We start from the raw sequence: 17,615 nt of genomic DNA, 5'->3' as shown, positions 1-17,615 counted from the left end.
CTGCTTGCTCAGCACGACTTCACTGAAGAGAATACTTGACAGAGAGGACTGTCTTTACTCTGGGGTCTCCTTTAGATGGAAGTTCAGCCAACCACCAACAGGTTCATCGCAAGTCTGACTGACCCCTCCTCTTTCTCTGGCTGGCCCCGCCTCCTTCCTGGCTGATCCCACCCTTCACCTGCCTTGCCCTCAGCTTCACAGCTGCCGCCCTCCCCCCCACGTTGTGAAGCATCCGGGGTCACCTGCTTACACAAGGAGGCCCTGTGTACTCCTTTGGAGTTTAGATTTTTCTAGACCTCGTGTTCACAGATACTTGATGGTTTAAAGAAGATTGAATTTTCTTTGGTTTACCAAGTGGTTTCTTGCTGTTTGAGCTGCAAAAAAGGTCTTTTTCCTGTTCTCCTATGCCTTAGCCAGAAACTGAGCAATGATTGAGATCTTTGACAACATAAAATCCTCTACAAAGGCTAAGATATGAATTCTCTGCAGTCAGAACGTCAGCTATATATTTTCCTTATATATACAATATAACACATATTACATATATAGTATGTAGATATACATAATATATATAATTTTCATATAATTTTATATTAAATGTAAAGTGTTATTTACCATACAATCCTTGTTCTGGGAAGATTACCTCCCCATGTCCAACATATATTGTCTTGTCCCTAAGGAATTCTACTTTGTTATTTTTCCTCTCTGGCCCTGCACTGGTTTTCTTCTCTGACAAGAAAAGGAAAAAGAAGAGCTCACTTCATGGCTCTGGGTTAGTAGTAATAAGAACAGCAGCCACCATTTAGTGAGCATTTACTATGAACCAGGGATTTACAGACAGTACTGCATTGAAACCTCACAAATGTCCACAGAGGACCACCATTATTTTCCCATTTTGTAAATGAGGAAACCAAGATTTACAAAGATTGAGTAACTTTGCTCAACGTCACAGAGGGAGTAAGGGAGTCAAATCCAGATCCTACTGGTTCCAAACCCCATGGTTAACCGTCACATAATACAGTTCCCTATTTGGATCCAAATGGGCCTTGTTCCTTTCCTGAAAGTGTCAGGATACATAAGTCCAGGACAAGATAAGCCAGTTTTCAGTGACTCCTCCCAGATGATTCTATGGTTCCCTAGGAAGACAGCTCCATATATCAGTAGTACACAGCTTTGTGGGCTTTTCACTCACTCGCTCTCTTTAAAATTTGCTCTTGATCATTCCCCATGATGGCTCAAGGACCAGCCTACACAAATCATCTCCCTCTCTGATATTCTAGCCCCACATCTTTAGGCATGGCTCATGGCCAGCCCCTCTGCTCTATCCAAAATATGGCTAAGAACATAAAATGTATTAAGGGTCTATAATCTCTCCCCATAAATACTCTGTCGTCTGGGTTGACTGGCTAACCTTCCATCCCTTAAATTCTCCATATCCTGAAAGTCTGGGTCACTGCAGTGTGAGCTAGAAGTGTGTTATCCTGAGTAGCGCTTAGGCCCTCTCATTGCTTGTCTCATTCAGCGGCTGAAACACTCAGCCCGAGGCCCAGGTTGAATAAGCTCCACTCTAAAGCTCAATGGACTGGTTCCTCTTAAGACGTTAATTTTCCATTTATGAAGCTTTGGGAGGAAGCCTTGATTTTGACTTTAAATATCAGTGCCTCTCATAACCAGCGTCCAGATCCCACTTCCTAAATACCATTCTGCACAAAAGGAACCAGGATTCGTAGAGAAATGGCGGGTTCTATGACCCAGACGTAAACCATCAACGTGAACTTGAAACATCTGGGGGGAGAGGAGAGCAGAGGGAAAGCAAGCAATTGCCTAAAGAACGACGCTGTGGAGCTGGCTTGAAGGATCTTCACTGGCCAATTCTGGGACCATTCGAGCATCAAAAAGAAAAATGATGATCACATTACAAAATGCGGGAAAAAATGTAAATTAATGAGTTCATAACGCCATAAAAGAGAGAGAAAGATGTGAGAAAGTGATTATTGGTGGATCCAGGTGAAGGCTATGAATGTGCTACTTTTTCAGCTCTTTGTAAATATAAAATTTGTCAAAATAAAAAGTTGGGGGAAGGAAGAAAGAATTAGCTCCTTTCCGTAGCCAGAATATTCTGAGTTTACTAAACCAATCTTTCCTGGGCAAGAGGATGTGAGTAAAGTCCTCTCCTGGGCTCAGGGACCTCGGGCCCTTCTCCTCTTCTCTTTGTTAATATGACTTGTCAACAGTTATAAGTGACCCCGTCACATAATGGGTTCTAAGACTGTCATAAGTTAGGCTAATGCTAATTATCACAAAGATTGTCAAGGACAGCAAGCAGATAAAGGTGCTCTAACACTGGCTCTCTTCCGCATATTCTATAATTAAATATAAAATATTCTGATCCTTTCTGGTGTTTGCCTGTCACTTCTCCTTCCCAGGGTCTCTATGGCACTCCAGAAAAAATGCCAGGACTCTACAGAGGCTGCTCAGCAAGAAGCCGTCCTTCAGGATTAAAGAGCCTGAAAAGATCACTTGGGTGCCATCTACTGGGTAAATGCTTGCACTGCGCCAGCCCAGGAACAGGCCTCCCCGGGTTCAGCTCCCTCCTAGTAGAAGGAGGCAGTGCATGCCCAGCCCCAGGCAGGCATTCAGCAAATGGTTGAAATGAATTACTTCCTCCTTTGAATTCCCATCATTTATTTAATGCCAATATGAGGTGCTGGTGATAAGAACCTAATACCATCATATTGATGTCTTCGAACGGTCAAGCCCTGTTTCCATAATGGACTGTGAACGCGGTGAGGGCTCACGGTTCTCTCTGGTGGCCAGCCCGTAAGAAATGCATCATAAATGCTTATGGCAGGGATCAAATAACACCCAGTGTGTGCAAAGAGGCTTTCAGAACATAATGAAATTTAACAAGCGTACCGGAACCATCGCGGAATGAGACAGGAATCTGACCATTATCCTGTTTGTCTCATAGCAGTGACCACATTCCAGTTCTTTTTTATTTTTATTTATTTATTTATTTATTTATTTAGTTATTTATTTATTGGTCTCTCCTCTCTAAATCGCAAGCTCCAGAATGGCAGGAACCATGTCCGCCTTGCCCTTCACTGTACGCCCAGCACCTAGGAGCATCCGTTCAGGCAATGTGTTTTGAATGGATGGATAGAAAAAGGAATCATGCTCTCCCTCCTCTTTCCTAGTTGCCTGAGCCAGTTTTGCTAGCCTCAAGAAAGCCCTGAATTTACATATGGACACCATCACTATCCAACCAGTCAGACTCCATATGCAGCCAACTTTTACACGGAGGCCAAACCCAAGACTCAACCAATGGGTGTTATTGGGAAAGGCTCCTGCTATCCTCCGTCTTATTACTGCTTGCTTTAGCAGTCTTCTATAGGCAAATATCCTTTCCCTTCCCTGCCCTGTCCCCTAAACAGACTCATTTATTTATACAGAGCAACTGGAGTACTGTTTAGGAAATATTTGTACCCCTCTTCCTTGGGATGGTATCTACTTCCCTACCTGACTGATCTGGGGCTTGGCCATGTGACTTCTTTCTGGAAAGTTCATGGGTATGATGCAAGTAGAGGCCCTGAATGTACCTGTGTGTTTGGCTCGGCCCCTAATGTTTTTGCAACCCACCTTGAGAAGAACATGTCCCAAGTAGCTGCTGCTCCTTTGGGCTGAGCCCGGAAGCTGGTGTGTAACCCAGGCCCACCCAGCTGAAATCGGCTGGACCCCAGCCAAGCCACAGACCCATGAAAAAGGAAAATAAACATTTGTCCTTTTGAGATGGGTTTGTTACACGGAAGAAAAGCGACGAATATAAATGAACACATTATCACCACTACTCCCAAAAGCATCCACTTGGAAATTCTGTTCTATGACCATAACACCCCTCCTGCCTCCGTGTTCGACTCTTTTATTACCACTGTGCCTGCTTTTCCAACCCACTGACACTGCTCATCCTATCCCTTCTCCAGGCTCTTTGTGGTTTCATGTCTGTCCCAATCAGGACAACCTCGTCTCAGCCAACTCCCGGAGCCACTGCATTATTGGTTTTGTTCACCTCTGCTCCCGTGCTGCTAGACAGCCTGTTGGGACGGCATCACCTCTGTGGAAATCCAGCCTCCCCGGGGGTCCTCAGTCTTGCTTGGACAAGCTTTAATTTATCATGAGCCAGTGCCTCTCCTGGGTCCTCCTTTGGCTGTCCCAAACCTGTGATACTCTCAAGCTGCAGCCATATATCCGCTTCACCCTCAGCAAAGATTTTGCTTCCCACTTTTCGATGAAAACAGAGCTGTGGGAAGGCCCCCACCAGTGGAGGCAGGATGCTACTGTGGTTAAGAACAAGGGGTCTCGAATCACACAGACTTCAGCACCTTCCTGTCTTACCCACTGATGAGCAAAGGCATAGCTCCACCATCACCCTTCTGAATCCTCTCCTGTCCCTAACTCCCTGGGATTATCTGTTTTCTTACCTATGTTCTCAGAGCCCTCGGCCATACCCTAGTCCACAGTTTTCCTTGGCTTCCCAGTGTACTTAGAATAACATCTCAGCTCTTTACCGACTCGCCCTTCCTCTAAGGTCATGGGTGAGCTGAAGTCGGCAGATGGCTCCTCCCATCACATACCACCCCCCCACCATTTACTCACACAAGAAAAGAGCGACTTCTCACATCCAAAGGGGAGAAAACCCCAAAGTTCTCCGATACCGCAAAGGTCAGTGTGAAATCTAAAACCGTGCATTGTATCTCTAATTATGTCTTTCTTAAACTTTCATTGAAAGTAGTTTTATTTCTGGACCACCCACCAGCTTGGCAATTAAGGAGTATACAGAACAATAATGACATATTTACTGCATTTGTTAAGGCTTTACTATGTGCCAGACAAAGCATTAAGCACTTCCCATGAATTATCTCACCGAATTCTTGAAACAACCCTAGGAGGTAGTGTTACACCCACTGTAAAGAAAAGGAAACGAAGCTGAACAAGGTTAAATGACTTGGCCAAGGCCACAACGCTAGTGACTGGCAAAATCATTAAACCAGGTCTGCATCATTCCGGACTCTAGATCCTTATGTTAGGTCACCTTCCGAGAACAGCTGCCAAAGGAAGACCAGGGTTAAATCCGGAAGCTAACCTATGTATAAGATTACCTACCAACTATTAAATTAAGTTTCCCAGAACCCACTGAAAATGATATTGAAGTTTTAGGCCTGCAACCCAGACCAGCACTTCTGAAAATTATCTGTACTCTGGATAATTTGGCTCCCCAGTTCATTCGAAAATAACGACTATACCCCTTCTCCTCCAGGTAGAGCTCAGGTCCTCGGTTGCAGACCACACAGCTCAACCTTCGCCTGAGACACTTGATGCTCATGGCATTTTGCTGCAGGTTGGATCAGGCAAAGAATAGCAATAGCATTCCATCCTCCATCTCCACCAACTGGGAATATCATTCATAAGAGGAAAATTGCTCAGGCTGTCAGCTCACCCCGGCTGCTTTGATTCAAATAGGGAGCATGTAACATAGGCTTCAACAAAACAACAGTTTGTACATGTTTGCTCCAGCCCCAGACTCTCAAAGGGATAGTCATCTGCCCGGCACTGCGGAGGGGAGTTTGAAATTGAGAGGTTAGATTTCCACTCCATTTTCGAAGGATTATTGAAATTCAGCAGGGAACCCTAATAAAGATTAAGTAATTCTTAGAGACGAAGTAGAACCCAGAAAGACTCTCTTTCCTGGGATAAGTGGCATGCTGACAATTTGATGTGGGTTCCGGGAATTGAACTCAGGAGTCCAGAAATTCACCAAGAGAAATGCATATTGAAAACACACCACAGGACTTAGCATATTTGAAGCCTCATTCACTGCTTGCTGACCACTGCTGACACAGAGCTGCTTCTGGAATGGACACGAGGCCTGCTGTGTGCCGAATGTCTTATGTCTTCGCTGCATTTAGGAGAAAGGAGAAGATTTAAGAGCAGGCGTAAACCTTCTGCCGCCAGTTCCGAACAGATGTCCGCAATCCACACCCAGCAGATGGAAACACATCTTTGTTTTTTATAGTCTTACCTAGAAAGCCCTCCGGCCACAGCTTTCCAGAACTCAGATTGCAACCAGCTAAACCTCAGTCTGTTGCAAACTGAGCCTTGAAAGCGGCCTGCACCAGGGCGGGGTGGCGGTGGGGGTGTGAGGGGGCTGCCTCGGGGTCTACTCACGCATGCAGTCTCCTCCGTACCAGCCCGCACGGCACTCGGCACAGTAGATCCCCTTCACGTAGAAGTCGTCCAGCGTGCCGCCCCATGAGCCGTTCCGGCAGGTCTTGCAGTTTTCAAAGATGGTGCAACCTGGAACATGTGCGAGCACAAGGGGGTCAGATTATGCACTGGCAGGTTCTGATGGGCGGCGTGCGAGAGCTGCTGGACGTTCTCAGGGCCTCGCCTGGAAAGGCGCCAGAGCCCTTGTGGGGGGAAAATGCTCATTCCTAGGAAAATGCCAGAGTCACCAGAATTCGCAGCAAGAAGTCTAGGAGGGTGGTCCGAACCGTGTTCCAAGTCAGTGGCGGACACTCCACATGTTTCTCATGGAATATTGAGAAAATTCAGGCAAGCAAATAGAATGAAATTAAGAACACCTAAAGGGCCATTGCCTGGGAACAACTTCTAGTAACACACTCTCTCTGTGTATGTAGAAAAACAATTAAAAAAAAAAAAAAACTAGGCTTACACTCTATATCGTATATTCTGCTTTCATTGCTCATTTTTTCATGTCATAATAGAGAGTATCTCCCTGTTCCATTAAATATTCTTCTATGTCCTATACTTCTATAACAAAAGTATGCCACTGGAAACAACCCTGATGCCTAATAATGGGCTCACCCTGGAAGGTGCCGAGCTGCCCCCACCAGCAGGTCACGCCAGACAGGGTTGAGAGGTTCCCCGGTAAGGGTCATTTTTATAACACAGTCTCTTGGAGGAGGGGAGGGGCGACTGTGATGAAAGAGATAATCCAATCCCACTTATCAAAATGGAGAGCTACGTTCAGGCTCTGCCATGGTTCAGCTGTGTTTCCTTGAGCAAACTGCTTGAGGTCTCTGTGCCCCAATGTCATCATCTGTAAAACAAGGGTTAAAAAATTTTACCTGCCTCTTAAGGTTGTTTTAAAAATTAAATTAACACATATAAAGGGCCTGGCACATAGTACGTACACCCCAGAAGTGAACTGTGCTCCTTGTTCTGCACTCCCATACCTCCGCTCGTCTTATCCCCACCATTGCATACGTCATGCGCAATCTTAACTGCCTGTTATCTGTTTTCCTATGACAGTCCGAAGTCAGGAACTGCATCTCGTTCAACAGCATATCCCCAGCACTTAATATAATATCTGCAACATAGCCAGCGTTCAGTAAATACAGTTTGGGTGAATGAGTAAGACGGACATGTGGCTGGATGGATGAGCTGCGAATCCGGGCTTCTCAGCTGTTTGAGATAACCGGCGTTTCCCTGAGCAGAGAGCACATGGCTTTGATTTTGGCTGAAATGAGGTTTTCCTCGACCCATACTGCAGACATGCAGCGTATGTCTGTGCAGTTTCTGGAGGACAGAGGCTCGTGGTCCTCGCCTTGCACACCACCTGACGTGGCTTCCCCGTCCCAGTGTTTCCTCCCACCAAAGAGCTGCTAATATGATTCACCCAGTTCCAGTAGCTCATGTGGCCCACAGCAGGGTCCCAGTGGCATCACTGCTCTTCCCAAGGCCATCTTACCCCACGTGCCCCTTGCCCCTCTTTGGTTCCCTATCCACTGCGCCACTGAGGAGGAACAGACTCAGAGTCTGCCCCCAGTGGCCCTGACAACCTTCACTCTCAGCACGGTAACTTCAAGGCTTTTAGGTCCCAAGCCAGAAAAACCAGCCAGGTGATGAAGGTGAGCAAGGCTATTACAAAAAGACACTCAGGAGCTCACAGCTTTGCCACAAAAGCCAGAGGCTCGAGTTCAGAGCTACATAGCCTGGAACCATATGAACATATACAGCAGACTTGTTCCAGAGAGGGCCCCAGGTCTGCTGGAGACCATTGGACATCACTACTGACACCTCTGTGACTGTGAGCATGGATGCTCACCTGCCTGCAACCACCGCCACCGGAAAAGAGACAGTTGTCTACCATGATGAGAGAAACAACAGAAATTCTAAAACCATGCCGCAATCCCATTTCTCACCCTTGAGGTTGGCAAAAATTCACAATTTGTGTTGCGAGGCTTTGGGAACACAGCGCCCTCACAGGCGGCTGCTGTGAATGCCAAGTGCAAGGCGGACAAGGCAAAGGTTGGCAACACGACATACACCCCTCTCTCTGACTCAGCGGTCTCTCTCCCAGGGACTTAACCCAAAGAACACTGCAAAAATACTAAATGATGTATGCATGAGACTACTCACTGTAGTGTTATTTATAATAGCAAAAGCTTGGAAACAACCCAAATACTCATAAACTACACCAACCTTCACAATGCAGTTATAGGCAACTGTAAAAATAAAAGAAAAAAAATGGCTTTATACTGTCAGTGAGTGATAGCCAGCAGATACTGTCAAGAGAAAAAAGCAAGGTAGTTAGCAGCGTTTCTCGTAGGCGATCTTTTGTGCAAGAAGGGGAAAGATATATATATATATGTATACACAAACATATATTTGCTTATGTTGTCAAATATAGAAAACAGATGGAAATAATAAACCTTTCTATGTATCAAGTAGGTGGTGTAAGACCACAGACAAAAGGACGACATCAGTTGGCTTCAAAACATTGAATTTTGACTATGCATATTGAGTGGGATATAGTCTAAGGTCAATAAAAGCCAACACCATCAGTGGTCTTATTAGTATTAATGGTGCTACTGCAAACAAAATCAGTGCTATTGCTATTTTGTGCGGTTATATTATGCTATAAAACCAAGCAACAAGTGATCAGGTTAATATTATTAGGAAACAGGCTGTCCACATGACAGAAAAGATATACAAAGTCAACCAAGTTAATTAAACAACCTTGGAATATTACATTTGAACTCGAGTATCAGCATTGACTCATTTTTTTCTTTTTTTAAAAATGCCATTTCTTAGCCCCACCCACTTGAAATAAATAAATAATAGTCCTAGTGAAACAGTGACAGTCCAGTAACAAGGAACACATTAGGAGCCCAGAGTGTAGCCTCAGACCAGAATTCCTTGGAGAAATGGCCAATTCCAGACCTGGGGCAGAAAAGACACGAGAAGATTCTGAAACATCTTGTCACGTAGGAAATCAGGGAAGTTTTCAAACTCTAGTGTGGTCTTATCTGAAGAACTCAGGACGCAAGAGGCTCGCCGGGGTCCTGACGTTGGGGGATGCACACATGAAAATGAATCATGACTGCAGTGGATTAAACCACATCAGTAAAAGTACCTGAGTTCATAATCACACACACACACACTCTCTGATCACCAATAGGGACTGCTAGGATATCAACTCACTGTTTTGAAAATCAGAAAAAGAAAAGAAGCTTCTAGGTAGCCTTCCCTTTCAGGGTAACTAGCTCTCCTCTACTTAGATCCCTTCCCTTTCAGGGTAACTAGCTCTCCTCTACTTAGATCCAAAGATGGTTCCCAGCACCGTTCAAGGGCGTGACGTTGGGCGCCTCCAGAATGACGTAACAGGAAGCTGTCGTGTGTGGTTGAGGCAGGTGGGGACTGCTGTCTGTACAATACAGTAAGAAGGACAAACACCACCTCTGGAGCTCTCTCTCCAGCGAGAGAGTGAGTCCACTCTCACCTCAAAGGTGACTTCTAGACTCCTGAAAATATTGAAAATTATTCAAAGACTTCCATACAACTGCCAAGGACCCCTAGTCGGGAGATCCTGGTTGAGCTCTCAAAATGACCTTAGAAAATTTGCAGGGATTCCTCCACTATGTCCCTACAAAACATGCTCACTGTCAGGGAACTCGGGCAGTGGATTTCTTTTCTAAATCAAAATGTACAAAGGCTATACTGAGGTCACTCCAATTTTCAAATTCAGCATTGCTCTCGTCTAAGAAGGAAGATGGTTTAAAAGTATTATTTGTTTACTTGAGTCCCATTTGCTTTCTACTTCTATAGCCTCCCACAAAAGAAAGTTCCTGGCAGTTATGTGCGTCATGCTGTGTGTTTGCAAAAGAAGGGGAAAGACAGAAATGAGAGAAATTCCCCCAAATGCACTTTTGACATCCTTTCGGTCTTCAGCCTAAGGAAAGTATGTTGGAAACTCTCTATGTCCTCCTTTTGATCTGCCTAAAAGGTAAATGTAAGACTCCCCTGGGAAAAGTCAGATATGCCAAGCAGCAGATAGGAAAGCACCTAGAAATTGTTCTATGACTTGCTAATCATGCTGGAAACACCTTCAGTCTGAGGCTCAGTGTCCACATGGGCCTCCAGGCAGACAGGCAGAAAAGACAGTCGCTGTCCCCTGGTTGGTGGAGATATGGTGGTTTGGAAGAAGGCAAGGGAATGCAGGCTGTGACCTGGGAAGGTCCCGTCTCACCTTCAGATGCTCTCCTATTACTGGGACCACCTCTTAAATGTCCAGCTCAGAGCCAGAGCCTCATGCTTGACTTCTGCTCTTCCCTTCCCCAAGCGGCCAATCTCAAATTGTTGTCAATTCCACTCTTCTGCGTATCTCTGAAATCCTTCCACCCCTCTCCATGCACAGGGCTTCTACATTCATTAAGGTCCTGTTATTCCTCCCCTGCTCCTGCCCTGGCCTTCCTCCAATCCTTTCTCCATACTGCAGCCACAGAGAAAATCAGCTTTCATGTCTTCACTCAAAGATCTCTGATATAGATAAAATAGCTTCAGGATATAACCTGAAGTCATAGTGCAACATGCAAACCTTTCAGGGTCTGGCCCTGTTCTCTTCCTGAGATTGTTCTCTTATAATGTTTTCTCTTTGTCTATCACTCTCCATATTTTTCATCACACACACACACACAAACACACATACACACACTCATACACATACCTTCAGCCAGACCAAGGAACTTGAAATTCCCAAAACCCCAAGCTTTCTCTCACCACAGGGCCTTAGCACATGCTCTCCTCTATGGCTTGATCTCTCTATCAGATCCCCTCCACCCTGTTCAGTTTGCTGTTTCCATCCTCAGCACACATATCACCTCCTCCAGGAAGACTCCGACACCCCCAACATTCCCATGGTACCTTGTGCTTCTCTCTCACAGCGCTCACCACACTGTACCACAGCTGCCTGCTCACTTCTCCATCTCCCCCACCAGGCTGCAAGCTCCGGGAATGCAGGGAATGTGTCTTTTTTTTTTTTTAATCATTGTATTCCCAGTATCTGATATGGTCCACAGGAGCTGCTGAGTCTTTTGTCAAATGAATGAATGAGTGGATGAATTCACAGATTTATAATGTTAACGGTGAAAAGGGTCCTAATTCTTCTACTTCCTTTGCCTGAAGTTAGAACAGTCAGGATTATGCCACTTTTAGTATCATGACATCACAGCCTCTGATATCTGCCTGCCCAAAGTTAAGTGATTGGCCTCTTCCCATTCACGACCCTCGGGAAAACACAAAGGCAGCCTGAGGCCTCCATTCCACACTCACCTGGGTGAATGAGGCAGGAGTCACATTCATTCTCCTCATTCCGGCAGCAAGGGATGGTGTAACCCACTACTTCCTTCTTTCCGGGGCAGACACACTCGATCTGATCGTATTCACAGCACTCCCGACACATGATATTCCACTCGGCTCCAGGGCAGGCTTCATTAATGACCGTGTACTCTGAAATGGGAAGCAGCAGCTGAGGACAGGGGTTCTGGTAGGAAGGGGTTAGACCAGTAAGTACTCTGTAACCACAAAGCAAACTTGGCGTAAAAATGCATTGCCCTGCCCGAATAATAGAGAAGGCCATGTGAATTCTTCCTAGGCTGGTGTCTCCAAACTAGGGTGGCCTACCCTGAAGGGTGTCCAAAACCATCCCCTGGGGCACAGGTGAAATTCTGTTTAAAATAGTATTCATTTTTATTTTTTAAATTAAAAAAAAAAAAAAAAACAAGGAAAAGAGCTCATGTTTTATCCATCTATAATCTAAGTGGATATGCACAAAAATAATTTATAAACAAGCATACATTTCTTGAGTGTCTATGCTCATTTCTATTTTTGCTGAGGTATATCAGGCTACTGCTTACAGCTGCATAGGTTGTGCACTGCACAACTCCAGGAGGAACCATTCAGCTGAACGATTGTCCAGCACAGCCCAGGTGCTGGGGCCATCAAACAAGTTTGGAGAACCTTTGCTAGACTAGGTCATTCAAGTTCAAGGCTAACTGCCAAATAGAGACCATGTCATTTCCTCCAAACTTGGCTCCTCAATTTCGCAGCATGCCATTTTTATCGTATCTTCAAAGCTAAAACCAACAGAAAAGACAAAAAGTATCTTAATTAGTATGTTTGGGAGAATTTCAGTGCTCTACCAGGGTGAAGTCATTGGCAGAACTTCATTCAGTCCCCAAATACAACTGAGTGTTCTTTCCCATGAGAAAAAAAAAAAATTCCTTTCTGGGTAGGACTTCTGTCTTTCTTTCTTTTTTAAAACATACCTTAAGTAAATGAAAAAGAAAAACCATCTGGTAAAATCTATAAGGGGAATCAGTCGGCGGCTGCCCAGGGGAACCCAGTCCAAGAAACAGACTGAGCTTTGATTTGCTATTCTTTCTTCCCTACTCTCCATGTCTCAAAGTTTTGCACAAAGACGACGATTGAAGAAGAAATAGGTCAGATTTTTGAGGGAGAAAGAGAATCTGGCTCCTCTGTGAAGGCTTCCCTTAAAACTCTGGGCAGGGATCCCCCAACATGATTTGCAGGCCCACATAAACCCACGCTAGCATCTGCGGTGACTTCTAACCTCTCAAATTTCTCAGTTTAGTCTTCTATTTTCCTCCTCTAAATTTGGAAGTCTGACACTGAGTTGATCATCCTTATTCTGCCAGGTAGAAGCATCTAGAGAAACCATCACCATCTCCTGTCAGCCTCAGGTCATAAGAACTTTCTAGCTTCATAGAAAGGAACCACTTGTGGAGCGCCTGAGTGGCTCGGTGGGTTAAAAGCCTCTGCCTTTAGCTCAGTTAGTGATCCCGGGGTCCTGGGGTCGAGCCCCGCATCAGGCTCTCTGCTCGGCGGGGAGCCTGCTTCCTCCACCTTCTCCCTGCCTGCCTCTCTGCCCACTTGTGATCTGTCTGTCAAATAAATAAATAAAATCTTTAAAAAAGAAAGAAAGAAACAAAGGAACCACTTGCATAATAAGGGACAGTACCTTAAATGGAAAAAAATTAGCTATATTAAAAATGCTCTCATTTCTTTTCCCACAAACTTCGGCAGACTGGCAAAGATCTTCACACTGGCATTTGGGAATGACTGGGAGTGATTACTGTGATCGTGTCACTAGCAAAGTTTTGTTTTCCCCACTACTCTGCGGGCCCGTCTAGGACAGACACCAGGACAGACTTAGCTGAGCTTCCCAGGTTTCTGATGTTGGCCCGATGACGCGAATGGCTTCTCAAATACACATGAGAACTTACTGGTTAAAAGTGAAAAAGAGCAGGAGAAAACACAAGAGTACATCTCCATCGTATTTGGCCATCAATCCTTAGAAATGACACTTAAACTTGAACAACAAAAGAAAAACAGATAAGCTGGACTGTATCACATTTTAAAAATGTTGTGCAGCAAAGGACATTGTCAAGGAAGTAAAAAGACAGTCTACAAAATGGGAGCAAAGTTTTGCAAATTAAATATTTGATATGGGTTTAATATCAAAAATACATAGAGAACTCCTACAACTCAACCACAAAAAGACAACCCAAGTGTTTTAAGGAGGCAAGTAGCACGAACAGGTATTTCTCCAAAGAAGCTAAACAAATGGCCAATAACTCATAAGAAGATGGGTGACGTCACAAGTCACTGGGGAAATGCAGATCAAAACCATGAAAAGGTACCACCTCACAGAACTTAGATGTCTACAAGAAAGGAAAGTAACAAGAGTTGGCCAAGATGTGGAGCAACCGGAACCCTCATGTATTGCTGGTGAATCAGAGCTGGACCCTCTCCATCCTTAGAGAAGGACCTGGAACAGCTGGTCCAGGTTGCCTGCCTTCAGTCCAAACCCCTCCTCTCCAGCCCCCCAGGTTGTCCAGCCCTGTGTGTTCTCCCCTCCCAAAACAGGTGTCCCTCATGTCTTACCCCCTCCCTCTGTCCACCTTAGGGCAAGCACTACATCCTTCTAGGTTTTCTAAGAATTTAGAAACGCTAATAACTCCCAGGAGGACAATGGCAGGATAAAAATAATTTGCAACTTTTATAAGACTTCATACTTAAACGTGGAAGGCCAAGTAGGGTCTGCTCTACTCCAACAGAGAGTGAAGCCCATTTCCCCCTAAGCAGCAGGCTTGTTCACCTCTGGCCTAGCCATGGAATATTCTGGGCCTCCTTTTGACCCAGGAATTAATTCCCTAAAATGCCTTCACTGGCATTTCTTTTAACTTCAATGAGCAAGCTCCCCTCTGCCCTCCCAAGCCCATTATATTAACTTCATAGGTAAGGTCTGGGGCATTGTGTCATCTTATGGAAAGAGAATGATCGCCAGAAGCCCGTTCTGTCTAGCAGTTAAGTCAACTGACTCCTTTCCAAGGATTCTGTGTGTGGCATACCGAATAATAATCCTCCCAGAGATGCCCACATCTTAGCACCCCAAACTATGAAAATGTTGCTTAACATGGCAAAAGGGATTTGCAGACACAACCAGTTTAAGGATCTTGAGATGGGAAGAGGAGGCTGGATCGTCCAGGTGGGCCCGATGTCATCGCAAGGACCCCTCGCAAGAGGAAGGCAGGATGGCCAGAATCAGAAAGGGAGATGTGACAGCAGAAGCAGAGACTGGACTGATGTGCTCTGAAGATGGAGTGAGGGACCATGAGCCAAGGAAAGACAGCAGCTTCTAGAAGCCGGACAAGGGAAGGAAACAGATTCCCCCCCCTGGAGCCTCAGGAAGGAATGCAGGCCCGCTGGCACCTTTGTTTTAGCCTCAAAAGCCTCAAAAGCCTCACTATAAGAAATAAAGGTGTGCTGTTTTAAGTTACTAATAAGTCTGTGACAATTTGTTACAGCATCCACTGGGAACTTGTGTCTTCTCAAACAAGAAACAAAAAATTGGACCCACAGCAAGTCATTTAACCCCTGAGTTTCCCCCCTGAGCACAGTCCCAAGAGTACAGGTGAACTGATGAATCCATTCTTTCAACATACAAGTATTTCCCAAGAGTCCACCTGGGCCAGTAGAAGCTGGGTGCTGGGACACGATGGAGAGAAAATCAGACACCATCCCCAGCCTCGTGGAAGTCACGGTTTCACAGAGGAGGCAGCTTTGGGCAAACAGACGCGGCAAACACACGCCATCGCCAACCATGATTAGGAAAATGTAGGATGGACGTTAGCACCAAATCTAGAGGACTCACAGGGTCAGGGGGTTAAATCAGATCACGGGTAGACATCTGTGGAAGAGCCAGAAGAGACAATGGTTTGTTGTTGTTGTTGTTTTTTAAGATTTTATTTATTTATTTGACAGACAGAGATCACAAGTAGGCAGAGAGACCCACAGAGAGAGAGGAAAGGAAGCAGGCTCCCTGCTGAGCAGAGACCCCCTGATGCAGGGCTCCATCCCAGGACCCTGAGATCATGACCTGAGCCGAAGGCAGAGGCTGAGACAATGGTTTTAATGCTTTGGTGACTCGAGCCTGTCCCCTCTGGTCTGGCAAGCCCATCCCCCTGCTTTCTCCCTAGCTTTAACAGAGACAAGAAAGTGCTCCCAAAATATATGTGTGAGAAATAAATAGATGAGTGAAATGTTCTATAAGAAATACCTAAAGTTGGCCAGCTGAAGAGATTTCAAAAGGCAATACGCAGACAAAAGCAACTTCCTGGACTGCTTTTTCTCCATTTATTAGAATTACCTTTGCAGAAAGAGCGTGCTGGTCACTTGGCTTTAGCTGTCCAGATTTCAGGGAATTTCATTATGGTGCAAAAGGCCAGCCCTGAGAGAAGCCCGAAGGACAGAAGTTACTGGATGTTGTCATGGGTGTATACTAAAGCCGTTCGGCATCTGTGTAAGTAAATGCTTTTACGCTGTTCATGCAATTCAACCTTCAACGGGACCCAGTGAGACCAGTAATATATTTTCTTTAAAGTTTAAATGATGTAGCCCTACTACCTCACTTTACCAGAGAAGAAAACAAGGAAAAGCACTAAGGAGGAGGAGAAGTAAAGAGAAATGTCAAAACCTTTCTAGAGAATTAATTCTGGGAAGAAGGGAGGCAAGTAGGATCGCCTAGGGAGGTGAACAAGGCTGTAGCTCAGGGGGAAACAGGCCAGGACGAGCCCCGGCTTGACCAGCCAGAGGTGCGCATGTCTCCCTTTGCCTTCCATAGTTAGGAACAAAGCCCTGTACAAGCGGCCGAGGTGTTCTGTCCCATCAGTGATTCCCAGGAAAGAAGCACATAGAAAGTGTGACAAAATCAAGCTCTGAGAGCTCCGGCGCCGAGCACATTTATTCACCCCAAGCTCTTCCGTTAGATAAAATATTATTTTTTCTTTAATCAAACATGACACGTTTTAACATAAATAATTTCTTATGAAAGCTTCCAAAATAAAATCGTAAATAAAGGAATACAAACTATTTGGGAATAACGTTAATATTTTGCTGTCCATCCTTCAAATTGTCTTATTTCAATGGACATACACACCCACATGCAGATACTGACACATGTGGACCGTCTTCTTCCCCAAACTGATCACAGATCATGTTCTGTGTTAGAAACTGCTTTTTGGGGGCCCCTGGGTGGTTCAGTGGTTAAGCGTCTGCCTCCGGCTTAGGTCATGATTCCAGGGTCCTGGAACTGAGCCCTGCATTGGGCTCCCTGCGCGGTGGGAGGCCTGCTTCTCCCTCTCCCACTCCCCCTGATTGTGTTCCCTCTCTGGCTGCTTCTGTCAAATAAATAAATAAAATCTTAAAAAAAAAAAAAAAAAGAAAGAAAGAAACTGCCTTTTTTTCCCTCAGATTCGAGATGTCTTCTCTTGACACTGAGTAGTCTTCAAGAGTGGTTTTAAGTTGCTGCATAATTACCCTGTGTGCAGGTATCCCCTTTCCCTCTTTCTTAAATCAGGGCAAATGAAAGCAAGAGAGTCACAAAGGACTTCGGTGTCCTGAGCTTTGCCCTGAGGGCCCTCTCAGTGGCCATGCTGGTGGGGCATGAGGCCACCCCGATGTCTCCTCACCAGGGGGGAGTCCATTTCCATGGGTCCACTTGGCTTCTTCCAGAACTTGCTTTGGAAAATGGAAGGCACTTCCCCCTGGTCCTGCTTTGACCATGGGAATCCTGAGGCCATGACGGCCACGCTGAGGAACTGGGGCAGGCACGGCTTCACAGAGAGGCCATCAAATAAATGAAGGGCTGGAAGAAAGCCACTGGCGTCATCTTTACCTGTAATGTGGGTTCCCTCAGCAGCCTGAGAGTCCGCCAGGAGGCCTGCCAGCCCTGA

The 17,615-nt window shown here is 45.5% G+C and overlaps 1 protein-coding gene across 2 annotated transcripts in view; it reads right to left on the bottom strand.

Moving 5' to 3' along the window:
• Nucleotides 1-17,615, bottom strand: part of LOC111149863 (peptidase domain containing associated with muscle regeneration 1) — a 69,709-nt gene that overhangs the window by 40,541 nt on the left and 11,553 nt on the right. The window contains exons 2-3 of one of the 2 annotated variants that reach the window (XM_022507167.1): nt 11,632-11,808; nt 6,223-6,351 (exon numbers count right to left, since the gene is read on the bottom strand). In XM_022507167.1, the coding sequence (XP_022362875.1) occupies nt 6,223-6,351; nt 11,632-11,808 (306 nt within the window). Of the gene's footprint in view, nt 1-6,222; nt 6,352-11,631; nt 11,809-17,615 lie in introns of those variants that run through there. The other variant, XM_022507168.1, reaches the window with a different exon arrangement.

This window comes from Enhydra lutris, unplaced genomic scaffold (assembly GCF_002288905.1).
Source record: "Enhydra lutris kenyoni isolate GAN:26980312 unplaced genomic scaffold, ASM228890v2 scaffoldscaffold22, whole genome shotgun sequence".
NCBI classification, from domain to species: Eukaryota; Metazoa; Chordata; class Mammalia; order Carnivora; family Mustelidae; genus Enhydra; species Enhydra lutris.
This window is presented reverse-complemented; position numbering and strand designations above follow the sequence as displayed.